The 15,152-nt window shown below is 40.0% G+C and overlaps 1 protein-coding gene across 3 annotated transcripts in view; it reads right to left on the reverse strand.

Moving 5' to 3' along the window:
• Positions 1-15,152, reverse strand: part of CRISP1 (cysteine rich secretory protein 1) — a 53,261-nt gene that overhangs the window by 11,768 nt on the left and 26,341 nt on the right. For all 3 annotated transcript variants that reach the window (XM_033219899.1, XM_033219896.1, XM_033219898.1), the window contains exons 4-5: positions 8,252-8,342; positions 372-520 (exon numbers count right to left, since the gene is read on the reverse strand). In XM_033219899.1, the coding sequence (XP_033075790.1) occupies positions 372-520; positions 8,252-8,342 (240 nt within the window). The remainder of the gene's footprint in view (positions 1-371; positions 521-8,251; positions 8,343-15,152) is intronic.

Below are 15,152 nucleotides of genomic sequence, written 5' to 3' on the forward strand. Positions count from 1 at the left end.
GTAATTTTTTAAATGTATATTTTACCACAATAAAACTAAAGTTAGAAATCAGGGTTTTCCCTGTATTTTAAGGTGCCATTATTTTCACTTTTACAAATACTACCAATATCAAATTAGATTGACATCTGATGATTTTGTGAGTTCCTGGAAAATCTAGTTGAGTAAAGAAGGAAACTGAGAAGTTAGGCATCTTCTCTAAGCCATATTTTGAACAGAACAATTCCTTCTATTCCAAATTATAAGAGGAACTCAGTAAATTCAGTAAAGATTGCCATAAGAAGGTAGAATGATTTTCTGTTGTTTCTGACTTACGTTTCCACACACATGCTTATCTCTTAAACAATGTGCATGTTTGCCAGCACACAGGTTACCTGAGTGTACTGGTCAGTACTTATGTCATCATCCGTTGTTGTCCATTGTCCATGTTTGAAATCTTTAGACTCACTGTACCAGACTCCAATTACACTGGACCATGATACAGGATAAGATGTCATATGCATATTTTCTCCACAAAAGGTATCTGAAATGAGAAAACGGGCTGGGTCATACTCTGAACAAATGAGAAATAGTATACAAGGAGACTTTCCTCATTTTTATTTTGTGAATGGTTCACTGATCATCTTGACAACATCTTCTGAGAGGGAGTAAAATCTGTTGTATCCCTGCTGAAAGCCTTCTTTCTCATTGATGAATGAGCTTGTGGTACTCAAGTTTGGTGAAAAGTTGATAGTAGGTGATGAACACATTTTGAAATCAAATCAATCAACATTTCAGTCTCTGCTGCTTCCAAGCTGCTTTAGATAGGTGAAACCAAATCAGAGAAGCGTAAGAGTTTTAACAGGGTCTATGGCTTATAAGAAGCTACACACAGGTGTTCACAATACAAAGATGTTGAATAATCATTTGTTTATTTAGCCATTCATGTATGGTGTGGGCTTTTGATTGAACATGGTATTCAGGAGTATCTGCCTTTTCTTAAGACAGGCAGGAACCACTTTGCTATTTCACTGCTCAAAAGCATTGGACTAAGATTCTAAATATTTTGTAGATACAAATGTGAGTTAGCATTTTTAAAACATCTTAATTTTAAAAAGATTCTCATGTTAAAATATAATGTGTATTCCTGAGTGAAGGTGATATAGTTTGGATGTCCCCTCCAAATCTCATGTTGAGATGTAATCCCAGTGTTGAAGGTGGGGCCTGGCTGAAGATGTTTACCTCAAGGTAGTGGATTCCTCAAATAACTCGGTGCTGTCTTCATAATGGTGAGTGGGTTCTCAAGAGATCTGGTTGTTTAAAAGTGCGTGGCACCCCCCAACTCTCTCTCTCTTGCTCCCTCTCTCACCACGTAAGACACTTGCTCCCCCTTCACCTTCTGCCACGATTGTAAGCTTCCTAAGGTCTCACCAAAAGCCAGGTAGATATGGGTGCCATGCTTCCTGTACAGCCCGCAGAGTTATGAGCTAATTAAATCTCTTTTTAATAAATTACCCAGGCTAAGGCATTTCTTTATAGCAACACAAAAACAGTGTAACACAGAAGTAATAATTTTTTTTTTAATTTATTTCCTGGAAACTAGCAGTAAGTTACCTAATCTATATGCTTTAAGATGGGCTTGGGAGAGCAGAGCAAGATGGCCAAATAGGAACAGCTCCAGTCTCCAGCTCCCAGCATGAGCGACACAGAAGATGGGTGATTTCTGCATTTTCAACTGAGGTACCAGGTTCATCTCACTGGGGAGTGCCAGACAATCAGTGCTGGTCAGCTGGTGCAGACTGACCAGCGAGAGCTGAAGCAGGGCGAGGCATCGCCTCACCTGGGAAGTGCAAGGGGGAAGGAAATCCCTTTTCCTAGCCAAGGGAAACTGAGACACAACACCTGGAAAATCGGATAACTCCCACCCTAATACTGTACTTTACCAAGGGTCTTAGCAAAGGGCACACCAGGAGATTTTATCCCACATCTGGCCGGGAGGGTCCCACGCCCAGGAGCCTCCCTCATTGCTAGCACAGCAGTCTGCCATCTAACTGCAAGGCAGCAGCGAGGCTGGGGGAGGGGCGCCCGCCATTGCTGAGGCTTCAGTAGGTAAATGAAGCCGAAGCCGCTGGGAAGCTCAAACTGGGTGGAGCCCACAGCAGCTCAAGGAGGCCTGCCTGTCTCTGTAGACTCAACCTTTGGGAACAGGGCACAGCTGAATAAAAGAAGCAGAAACCTGTGCAGATGTAAATGATCCTCTCTGACAGCTTTGAAGAGAGCAGTGGATCTCACAACATGGTAGTTGAGATCTGAGAAAGGACAGACTGCCTGCTCAAGTGGGTCCCTGACCCCTGAGTAGCCTAACTGGGAGACATCCCCCAGGAGGTGCAGACCAACACCCCACACCTCGCACGGCAGGGTACACCCCCGAGATGAAGCTTCCAGAGCAAGAATCAGACAGGAACACTCACTTTTCAGCAACATTCTATCTTCTGCAGCCTCCGCTGCTGACACCCAGGCAAACAGGGTCTGGAGTGGACCTCAAGCAATCTCCAACAGACCTGCAGCTGAGGGTCCTGACTGTTAGAAGGAAAACTAACAAACAGAAAGGACACCCACACCAAAACCCCATCAGTACCATCACCAACATCAAAGACCAAAGGCAGATAAAACCACAAAGATGGGGAAAAAGCAGGGCAGAAAACCTGGAAATTCAAAAAATAAGAGCGCATCTCCCCCTCCAAAGGAGTGCAGCTCATCGCCAGCAACAGATCAAAGCTGGATGGAGAATGACTTTGTCAAGTTGAGAGAAGAAGGTTTCAGTCGATCAAACTTCTCAGAGGTAAAGGAGGAACTACGTAACCAGCACAAAGAAACTAAAAATCTTGAAAAAAGAATGGAAGAATGGATAACTAGAATAATCAATGCAGAGAAGGCCATAAACGAACTGACAGAGATAAAAACCATGGACAGAGAAATACGTGACAAATGCACAAGCTTCAGTAACCGACTCGATCAACTGGAGGAAAGAGTATCAGCGATTGAAGATCAAATGAATGAAATGAACTGAGAAAAGAAGTCTAGAGAAAAAAGAGGAAAAAGAAATGAACAAAGCCTTCAAGAAGTATGGGATTATGTGAAAATACCAAATCTATGTCTGACTGGGGTGCCTGAAACTGAGGGGGAAAATGGAACCAAGTTGGAAAACACTCTTCAGGATATCATCCAGGAGAATTTCCCCAACCTAGTAAGGCAGGCCAGCATTCAAATTCAGGAAATACGGAGAACGCCACAAAGATACTCCTCGAGAAGAGCAACTCCAAGACACATAATTGCCAGATTCACCAAAGTTGAAATGAAGGAAAAAATCTTAAGGACAGTCAGAGAGAAAGGTCGGGTTACCCACAAAGGGAAGCCCATCAGAATAACAGCAGATCTCTCGGCAGAAACTCTACAAGCCAGAAGAGAGTGGAGGACAATATTCAACATATTTAAAGAAAAGAATTTTAAACCCAGAATTTCATATCCAGCCAAACTCAGTTTCATAAGTGAAGGAGAAATAAAATCCTTTACAGAGAAGCAAATGCTTAGAGATTTTGTCACCACCAGGCCTACCCTACGAGAGATCCTGAAGGAAGCACTAAACATGGAAAGGAACAACCAGTACCAGCCATTGCAAAAACATGCCAAAATGTAAAGACCATTGATGCTAGGAAGAAACGGCATCAACTAATGAGCAAAATAACCAGCTAACATCATAATGACAGGAACAAATTCACACATAACAATATTAACCTTAAATGTAAATGGGCTAAATGGTCCAATTAAAAGACACAGACTGGAAAATTGGATAAAGAGTCAAGACCCATCAGTTTACTGCATTCAGGAGATACATCTCACATGCAGAGACACACATAGGCTCAAAATAAAGGGATGGAGGAAGATCTACCAAGCAAATGGAGAACAAAAAAAGCAGGGGTTGCAATCCTAGTCTCTGATAAAAGAGACTTTAAACCATCAAAGATCAAAAGAGACAAAGAAGGCCATTACATAATGGTAAAGGGATCAATTCAACAGGAAGAGCTAATTATCCTAAATGTAATACAGGAGCACCCAGATTCATAAAGCAAGTCCTTAGAGACTTACAAAGAGACTTAGATTCCCACACAATAATAATAGGAGACTTCAACACTCCACTGTCAACATTAGATAGATCAATGAGACAGAAAGTTAACAAGGATATCCAGGAATTGAACTCAACTCTGCACCAAGTGGACCTAATACACATCTACAGAACTCTCCACCCCAAATCAACAGAGTATACATTCTTCTCAGCACCGCATCGCACTTATTCCAAAATTGACCACATAGTTGGAAGTAAAGCACTCCTCAACAAATGTAAAAGAACAGAAATTACAACAAACTGTCTCTCAGACCACAGTGCAATCAAACTAGAACTCAAGACTAAGAAACTCAATCAAAACTGCTCAACTACATGGAAACTGAACAACCTGCTCCTGAATGACTACTGGGTACATAACGAAATGAAGGCAGAAATAAAGATGTTCTTTGAAACCAATGAGAACAAAGATACAACGTACCAGAATCTCTGGGACACATTTAAAGCAGTGTGTAGAGGGAAATTTATAGCACTAAATGCCCACAAGGGAAAGCTGGAAAGATCTAAAATGGACACTCTAACATCACAATTAAAAGAACTAGAGAAGCAAGAGCAAACACATTCAAAAGCTAGCAGAAAGCAAGAAATAACTAAGATCAGAGCAGAACTGAAGGAGATAGAGACACAAAAAACCCTCCAAAAAATCAGTGAATCCAGGAGCTTGTTTTTTGAAAAGATCAACAAAATTGACAGACCGCTAGCAAGACTAATAAAGAAGAAAAGAGAGAAGAATCAAATAGATGCAATAAAAATTGATAAAGGGGATATCACCACTGACCCCACAGAAATACAAACTACCATCAGAGAATATATAAACACCTCTACGCAAATCAACTAGAAAATCTAGAAGATAATTTCCTGGACACTTACAATCTCCCAAGACTAAACCAGGAAGAAGTTGAATCCCTGAATAGACCAATAGCAGGCTCTGAAATTGAGGCAATAATTAAGAGTCTACCAACCAAAAAAAGTCCAGGACCAGACAGATTCACAGCCGAATTCGACCACAGGTACAAGGAGGGGCTGGTATCATTCCTCCTGAAACTATTCCAATCAATAGAAAAAGAGGGAATCCTCCCTAACTCATTTTATGAGGTTAACATCATCCTGATACCAAAGCCTGGCAGAGGCACAACAAAAAAAGAGAATTTTAGACCAATATCCCTGATGAACATCAATGCAAAAATCCTCAATGAAATACTGGCAAACCAAATCCAGCAGCACATCAAAAAGCTTATCCACCATGATCAAGTGGGCTTCATCCCTGGGATGCAAGGCTGGTTCAACACATGCAAATCAATAAACGTAATCCAGCATATAAACAGAACCAAAGACAAGAACCACATGATTATCTCAATAGATGCAGAAAAGGCCTTTGACAAAATTCAACAGCCCTTCATACTAAAAACTTTCAATAAATTTGGTATTGTGGAACGTATTTCAAAATAACAAGAGCTATTTATGACAGACCCACAGCCAATATCATACTGAATGGGCAAAAACTGGAAAAATTCCCTTTGAAAACTGGCACAAGACAGGGATGCCCTCTCTCACCACTCCTATTCCACATAGTGTTGGAAGTTCTGGCTAGGGCAATCAGGCAAGAGAAAGAAATCAAGGGTATTCAGTTAGGAAAAGAAGAAGTCAAATTGTCCCTGTTTGCAGATGACATGATTGTATATTTAGAAAACCCCATTGTCTCAGCCCAAAATCTCCTTAAGCTGATAAGCAACTTCAGCAAAGTCTCAGGATACAAAATTAATGTGCAAAAATCACAAGCATTCTTATACAGCAGTAACAGACAAACAGAGAGCCAAATCAGGAATGAACTTCCATTCACAATTGCTTCAAAGAGAATAAAATACCTAGGAATCCAACTTACAAGGGATGTGATGTGAAGGACCTCTTCAAGGAGAACTACAAACCACTGCTCAGTGAAATAAAAGAGGACACTAACAAATGGAAGTACATACCATGCTCATGGATAGGAAGATTCAATATCATGAAAATGGCCATACTGCCCAAGGTAATTTATAGATTCAATGCCATCCCCATCAAGCTACCAATGACTTTCTTCACAGAATTGGAAAAAATTGCTTTAAAGTTCCTATAGAACCAAAAAACAGCCTGCATTGCCAAGACAATCCTAAGTCAGAAGAACAAAGCTGGAGGCATCACGCTACCTGACTTCAAACTATACTACAAGGTTACAGTAACCAAAACAGCATGATACTGGTACCAAAACAGAGATATAGACCAATGGAACAGAACAGAGCCCTCAGAAATAACACCACACATCTGATCTTTGACAGCCATCTGATCTTTGACAAATCTGAGAAAAACAAGAAATGGGGAAAGGATTCCCTATTTAATAAATGGTGCTGGGAAAATTGGCTAGTCATAAGTAGAAAGCTGAAACTGGATCCTTTCCTTACTCCTTATACGAAAATTAATTCAAGATGGATTAGAGACTGAAATGTTAGACCTAATACCATAAAAACTCTAGAAAAAAACCTAGGTAATACCATTCAGGACATAGGCATGGGCAAGGACTTCATGTCTAAAACACCAAAAGCAACAGCAACAGAAGCCAAAATTGACAAACGGGATCTAATTAAACTGAAGAGCTTCTGCACAGCACAGGAAACTACCAACAGAGTGAACAGGCAACCTACAGAATGGGAGAAAATTTTTGCAATCTACTCATCTGACAAAGGGCTAATAACCAGAACCTACAAAGAACTCAAACAAATTTACAAGAAAAAAACAAACAACCCCATCAAAAAGTGGGGAAAGGATATGAGCAGACATTTCTCAAAAGAAGACATTCATACAGCCAACAGACACATGAAAAAATGCTCATCATCACTGCCATCAGAGAAATGCAAATCAAAACCACAATGAGATACCATCTCACACCAGTTAGAATGGCAATCATTAAAAAGTCAGGAAACAACAGGTGCTGGAGAGGATGTGGAGAAATAGGAACACTTTTACACTGTTGGTGGGATTGTAAACTAGTTCAACCATTGTGGAAAAGAGTATGGCGATTCCTCAAGGACCTAGAACTAGATACAACCATACGACCCAGCCATCCCATTACTGTGTATATACCCAAAGGATTATAAATCATGCTGCTATAAAGACACATGCACATGTATGTTTATTGCAGCACTATTCACAATAGCAAAGACTTGGAATCAACCCAAATGTCCATCAGTGACAGACTGGATTAAGAAAATGTGGCACATATACACCATGGAATACTATGCAGCCATAAAAAAGGATGAGTTCATGTCCTTTGTAGGGACATGGATGAAGCTGGAAACCATCATTCTCAGCAAACTATCACAAGAACAGAAAACCAAACACCTCATGTTCGCACTCATAGGTGGGAATTGAACAATGAGATCACTTGGACTCGAGAAGGGGAACATCACACACCGGGACCTATTATGGGGAGCGGGGAGGGGGCAGGGATGGCATTGGGAGTTATACCTGATGTAAATGACAAGTTGATGGGTGCTGACGAGTTGATGAGTGCAGCATACCAACATGGCACAAGTATACATATGTAACAAACCTGCACATTGTGCACATGTACCCTAGAACCTAAAGTTTAAAAAAAAAAGAAAGATGGGCTCATTTTTGAGCACCCAAAATTATCTTATGGGCAGCTGAGCAGGGCTGCATATAACTTATTTCTCAACTGCATTACCGTTCTAAAGCTAAGAAGATCCCCTGGTGTTATTGTTCAGTAGCTAAAGTAACTATACAGAATGGAGACCTAGGTCACTAGCTGCTCACTCCACTCTTCTGCAATACTGAGAGTTTTGATTCATTTCTCCTGATGGTCCGAACTTTGAATCTGAAAACTTCAGAACTTGGAATCTGAAAACTTAAAGATATAAACCTTAAAAATTAATGAGTTAAAAACAGTGTAATAGTCCACAACTCACTGCCATGTATGACCCAGTGCAAACAAGGAAATCTAGATGACTTAATTTACTTTCATCAGGGTACATAACAATCCCTGTTTTACTATATATTTTTTTCTTTTTAGCCCAAAGGCAGGTCATATAGACACACACTTACTTGGAAGTCTCCTCTCAAGGGGGTTGCTCTCTGTCATATCACAATAGTTTGAAAAAGTTCTGGCATTTTGTGCAGCCTCTTCACTCCAACTCTGTAGTGGAAAGAAAAAAAAAAAAAACAAGCACATGTTCCAATTAATATTTTCATAAGATTCTAATTTATTGTTTCTAATAATCCATGAGATATAATATCTTCAATTGTATCAACTAGAAATGTAAATAATGAGATTCCTATTAAACGTTCTAGTAGAAAGAGAAAGACAACAATTTCAATTTATTATGTTGGCCCTTGAATTCACAAATTCAAAATTTGGTAATTACATTCAGAGATAGATTCTCTCACAGATGTAGTAGAGAATTTAAGTAAATGCTTCCAGGGAAACAGACCAGAGTTACCTAGTAATTTATTTGTAGTTTAAACTCAGACATGTTATTTTATCTCTTTGAATCTCAGTTTATCCATCTGGAAACTGTTACCTGTAATTCATGCCCAAAGGTTTGTTCAAATGTGATAATCCAAGGAATACAACTAAGATGTGATAAATCTTACGTATTGAATAAATGATGGCTGTGATTGGAAACAAGTACGCAGTCACATTTACATCTAAAATTATGAATAACAAAAATGAAAGCTAACTCCACATGCCAGAATCTGTCACCAATTTTGTGTGTATCTTTTCTCACTTTAACCTTATAGCAACTCTACAAAAGAGATAATATTATATCCATTTGTAAATAAGGTAACTAAGGTACAGAGATGTTAAATAACTTTTAAGGGGTCACACTATAAATAATTGACAAAATAAGAATTTGAATCCACTTAGGATGGCTTTAGAGTATGTGTTCTTGAATCTCAGTGTGCATCAACTATGCTGAGTTGAAGCATTTGGTCAGGTGTGAGTAAGTAACAGCTATTCTCCCAATGCAGAAAGGGAGAAATTCTGAATCTGTAGGTATCACACTCTGTGGTAAACGATCTCCCTAACATTCTTCTATCATGGTGTATATGAAACTGTCCAATTTTTACAAAGAACTGAGCCTATGAACATTTGTCTTATCTGAGTTCCTCTGTCAGGAAACCCACCATCAGGCCCCCCCAGGTGGTAGCAGGGAACTGAGGCTTTCCTGATCACCATACCTAGGCAAGGAGACACAGCTACTGCCTGTCGACCAGCTCCTCTTTCCTGTCCCTCCTGTTTTCCGTCCCGCCTATATAAACCTGTAACTTTGGTTGGTTAGGGAGAGGGAAGGATTTGACAGGCTGACATCACCCACCACAAAGTCTTTCTTCTCAGGCAATGGGCAATACTCATCTTGTGACTGGCTTTCTGTGCTGCAAGCAACTATACCTTGGCTGAACCCCTGGTGTTCAGCAGCATATACATCCATTTAAAAGAATACCCTTAAAAGAATCTAGTAGGAAGGCTATAAGAAACTTTCTCTCACTAATCTTTCTTATTTGCCAGCTTAGATTTTAAGTTGCTTCTTGGCTACCAAAATGCCTAGACAGAGTAACTGACAAGAATTCAACTGACAGGTAGTTTGACCAGACCTGGAGGAAGGATTCCTTCAAAGTCTTAACATATATAAAAAGAGGTTACCAAAAAAGAAAAAAAAGCTGAGGACGGAGCAAGATGGCCGAATAGGAACAGCTCCAGTCTCCAACTCCCAGCGCGAGCGACACAGAAGACCGGTGATTTCTGCATTTTCAACTGAGACTCCACCTCTGGGGACAGGGAAGAGCTAAATAACAAAAGGGGAAGCAGCAGAGGCCTGTGCAGACGTGAACGACTCTGTCTGACAGCTTTGAAGAGAGCAGTGGATCTCCCAACACGGAGGTTGAGATCTGAGAACGGACAGACTGCCTGCTCAAGTGGGTCCCTGACCCCTGAGTAGCCTAACTGGGAGACATCCCCCACTAGGGGCAGTCTGACACCCCACACCTCACAGGGTGGAGTACACCCCTGAGAGGAAGCTTCCAAAGTAAGAATCAGACAGGTACACTCGCTGTTCAGCAATATTCTATGTTCTGCAACCTCTGCTGCTGATACCCAGGCAAACAGGGTCTGGAGTGGACCTCAAGCAATCTCCAACAGACCTACAGCAGAAGGTCCTGACTGTTAGAAGGAAAACTATCAAACAGGAAGAACACCTATACCAAAACCCCATCAGTACGTCACCATCATCAAAGACCAGAGGCAGATAAAACCACAAAGATGGGGAAGAAGCAGGACAGAAAAGCTGGAAATTCAAAAAATAAGAGCGCATCTCCCCCTCCAAAGGAGTGCAGCTCATCACCAGCAACAGATCAAAGCTGGTCAGAGAATGACTTTGACGAGATGAGAGAAGTAGGCTTCAGTCCATCAAACCTCTCAGAGCTAAAGGAGGAATTACGTACCCAGCACAAAGAAACTACAAATCTTGAAAAAAGAGTGGAAGAATTGATAGCTAGAATAATTAATACAGAGAAGGTCATAAATGAAATAACAGAGATGAAAACCATGACACGAGAAATACGTGACAAATGCACAAGCTTCAGTAACCGACTTGATCAACTGGAAGAAAGAGTATCAGCGATTGAGGATCAAATGAATGAAATGAAGCGAGAAGAGAAACCAAAAAAAAAGAAGAAAAAGAAATGAACAAAGCCTGCAAGAAGTATGGGATTATGTAAAAAGACCAAATCTACGTCTGATTGGGGTGCCTGAAAGTGAGGGGGAAAATGGAACCAAGTTGGAAAACACTCTTCAGGATATCATCCAGGAGAATTTCCCCAACCTAGTAGGGCAGGCCAACATTCAAATTCGGGAAATACAGAGAACACCACAAAGATACTCCTCCAGAAGAGCAACTCCAAGACACATAATTGCCAGATTCACCAAAGTTGAAATGAAGGAAAAAATCTTAAGGGCAGCCAGAGAGAAAGGTCGGGTTACCCACAAAGGGAAGCCCATCAGAATAACAGCAGATCTCTCGGCAGAAACTCTACAAGCCAGAAGAGAGTGGGGGCCAATATTCAACGTTCTTAAAGAAAAGAATTTTAAACCCAGAATTTCATATCCAGCCAAACTCAGTTTCATAAGTGAAGGAGAAATAAAATCCTTTACAGAGAAGCAAATGCTTAGAGATTTTGTCACCACCAGGCCTGCCTTACAAGAGACCCTGAAGGAAGCCCTAAACATGGAAAGGAACAACCAGTACCAGCCATTGCAAAAACATGCCAAAATGTAAAGACCATCGAGGCTAGGAAGAAACTGCATCAACTAACGAGCAAAATAACCAGCTAATATCATAATGGCAGGATCAAGTTCACACATAACAATATTAACCTTAAATGTTAATGGACTAAATGCTCCAATTAAAAGACACAGACTGGCAAACTGGATAAAGAGTCAAGACCCATCAGTTTACTGCATTCAGGAGATACATCTCACATGCAGAGACACACATAGGCTCAAAATAAAGGGATGGAGGAAGATCTACCAGGCAAATGGAAAACAAAAAAGCAGAGGTTGCAATCCTAGTCTCTGATAAAAGAGACTTTAAACCATCAAAGATCAAAAGAGACAAAGAAGGCCATTACATAATGGTAAAGGGATCAATTCAACAGGAAGAGCTAACTCTCCTAATATATATGCACCCAATACAGGAGCACCCAAATTCATAAAGCAAGTCCTTAGAGACTTACAAAGAGACTTAGACTCCCATACAATAATAATGGGAGACTTCAACACTCCACTGTCAACATTAGACAGATCAACGAGACAGAAAGTTAACAAGGATATCCAGGAATTGAACTCAGCTCTGCACCAAGCGGACCTAATAGACATCTATAGAACTCTCCACCCAAATCAACAGAATATACATTCTTCTCAGCACCACATCACACTTATTCCAATATTGACCACATAATTGGAAGTAAAGCACTCCTTAGCAAATGTAAAAGAACAGAAATTATAACAAACTGTCTCTCAGACCACAGTGCAATCAAACTAGAACTCAGGACTAAGAAACTCATCAAAACTGCTCAACTACATGGAAACTGAACAACCTGCTCCTGAATGACTACTGGGTACATAACGAATGAAGGCAGAAATAAAGATGTTCTTTGAAACCAATGAGAACAAAGATACAACATACCAGAATCTCTGGGACACATTTAAAGCAGTGTGTAGAGGGAAATTTATAGCACTAAATGCCCACAAAGAAAGCTGAAAGATCTAAAATGGACACTCTAACATCACAATTAAAAGAGCTGGAGAAGCAAGAGCAAACACATTCAAAAGCTAGCAGAAGGCAAGAAATAACTAAGATCAGAGCAGAACTGAAGGAGATAGAGACACAAAAAACCCTCCAAAAAATCAATGAATCCAGGAGTTGGTTTTTTGAAAAAATCAACAAAATTGACAGACCGCTAGCAAGACTAATAAAGAAGAAAAGAGAGAAGAATCAAATAGACACAATAAAAAATGATAAAGGGGATATCACCACTGACCCCACAGAAATACAAACTACCATCAGAGAATACTATAACACCTCTACGCAAATCAACTAGAAAATCTAGAAGAAATGGATAATTCCTGGACACTTACACTCTTCCCAGACTAAACCAGGAAGAAGTTGAATCCCTGAATAGACCAATAGCAGGCTCTGAAATTGAGGCAATAATTAATAGCCTACCAACCAAAAAAGTCCAGGACCAGATGGATTCACAGCTGAATTCTACCAGAGGTACAAGGAGGAGCTGGTACCATTCCTTCTGAAACTATTCCAATCAATTGAAAAAGAGGGAATCCTCCCTAACTCATTTTATGAGGCCAACATCATCCTGATACCAAAGCCTGGCAGAGACACAACAAAAAAAGAAATTTAGACCAATATCCCTGATGAACATCGATGCAAAAATCCTCAATAAAATACTGGCAAACCGGATTCAGCAGCACATCAAAAAGCTTATCCACCATGATCAAGTGGGCTTCATCCCTGGGATGCAAGGCTGGTTCAACACATGCAAATCAATAAACGTAATCCAGCATATAAACAGAACCAAAGACAAGAACCACATGATTATCTCAATAGATGCAGAAAAGGCTTTTGACAAAATTCAACAGCCCTTCATGCTAAAAACGCTCAATAAAATCGGTATTGATGGAACGTACCTCAAAATAATAAGGGCTATTTATGACAAACCCACAGCCAATATCATACTGAATGGGCAAAAACTGGAAAAATTCCCTTTGAAAACTGGCACAAGACAGGGATGCCCTCTCTCACCACTCCTATTCCACATAGTGTTGGAAGTTCTGGCTAGGGCAATCAGGCAAGAGAAAGAAATCAAGGGTATTCAGTTAGGAAAAGAAGAAGTCAAATTGTCCCTGTTTGCAGATGACATGATTGTATATTTAGAAAACCCCATTGTCTCAGCCCAAAATCTCCTTAAGCTGATAAGCAACTTCAGCAAAGTCTCAGGATACAAAATTAATGTGCAAAAATCACAAGCATTCTTATACAGCAGTAACAGACAAACAGAGAGCCAAATCATGAATGAACTTCCATTCACAATTGCTTCAAAGAGAATAAAATACCTAGGAATCCAACTTACAAGGGATGTAAAGGACCTCTTCAAGGAGAACTACAAACCACTGCTCAGTGAAATAAAAGAGGACACTAACAAATGGAAGAACATACCATGCTCATGGATAGGAAGAATCAATATCATGAAAATGGCCATACTGCCCAAGGTAATTTATAGATTCAATGCCATCCCCATCAAGCTACCAATGAGTTTCTTCACAGAATTGGAAAAAAAGGCTTTAAAGTTCATATGGAACCAAAAATAGCCCGCATTGCCAAGACAATCCTAAGTCAAAAGAACAAAGCTGGAGGCATCACGCTACCTGACTTCAAACTATACTACAAGGCTACAGTAACCAAAACAGCATGGTACTGGTACCAAAACAGAGATATAGACCAATGGAAAAGAATAGAGTCCTCAGAAATAATGCCACACATCTACAGCCATCTGATCTTTGACAAACCTGAGAAAAACAAGAAGTGGGGAAAGGATTCCCTATTTAATAAATGGTGCTGGGAAAATTGGCTAGCCATAAGTAGAAAGCAGAAACTGGATCCTTTCCTTACTCCTTATACAAAAATTAATTCAAGATGGATTAGAGACTTAAATGTTAGACCTAATACCATAAAAACCCTAGAAGAAAACCTAGGTAGTACCATTCAGGACATAGGCATGGGCAAGGACTTCATGTCTGAAACACAAAAAACAATGGCAGCAAAAGCCAAAATTGACAAATGGGATCTAATTAAACTAAAGAGCTTCTGCACAGCAAAAGAAACTACCATCAGAGTGAACAGGCAACCTACAGAATGGGAGAACATTTTTGCAATCTACTCATCTGACAAAGGCTAATATCTAGAATCTACAAAGAACTCAAACAATTTACAAGAAAAAAACAAACAACCCCTTCAAAAAGTGGGGAAAGGATATGAACAGACATTTCTCAAAAGAAGACATTCATACAGCCAACAGAACATGAAAAAATGCTCATCATCACTGGCCATCAGAGAAATGCAAATCAAAACCACAATGAGATACCATCTCACACCAGTTAGAATGGCAATCATTAAAAAGTCAGGAAACAACAGGTGCTGGAGAGGATGTGGAGAAATAGGAACACTTTTACACTGTTGGTGGGATTGTAAACTAGTTCAACCATTATGGAAAACAGTATGGCGATTCCTCAAGGATCTAGAACTAGATGTACCATATGACCCAGCCATCCCACTACTGGGTATATATCCAAAGGATTATAAATCATGCTGCTATAAAGACACATGCACACGTATGTTTATTGCGGCACTATTCACAATAGCAAAGACTTGGA

This window comes from Trachypithecus francoisi, unplaced genomic scaffold, assembly GCF_009764315.1.
Source record: "Trachypithecus francoisi isolate TF-2019V2 unplaced genomic scaffold, Tfra_2.0 Lachesis_group10, whole genome shotgun sequence".
NCBI classification, from domain to species: domain Eukaryota; kingdom Metazoa; phylum Chordata; class Mammalia; order Primates; family Cercopithecidae; genus Trachypithecus; species Trachypithecus francoisi.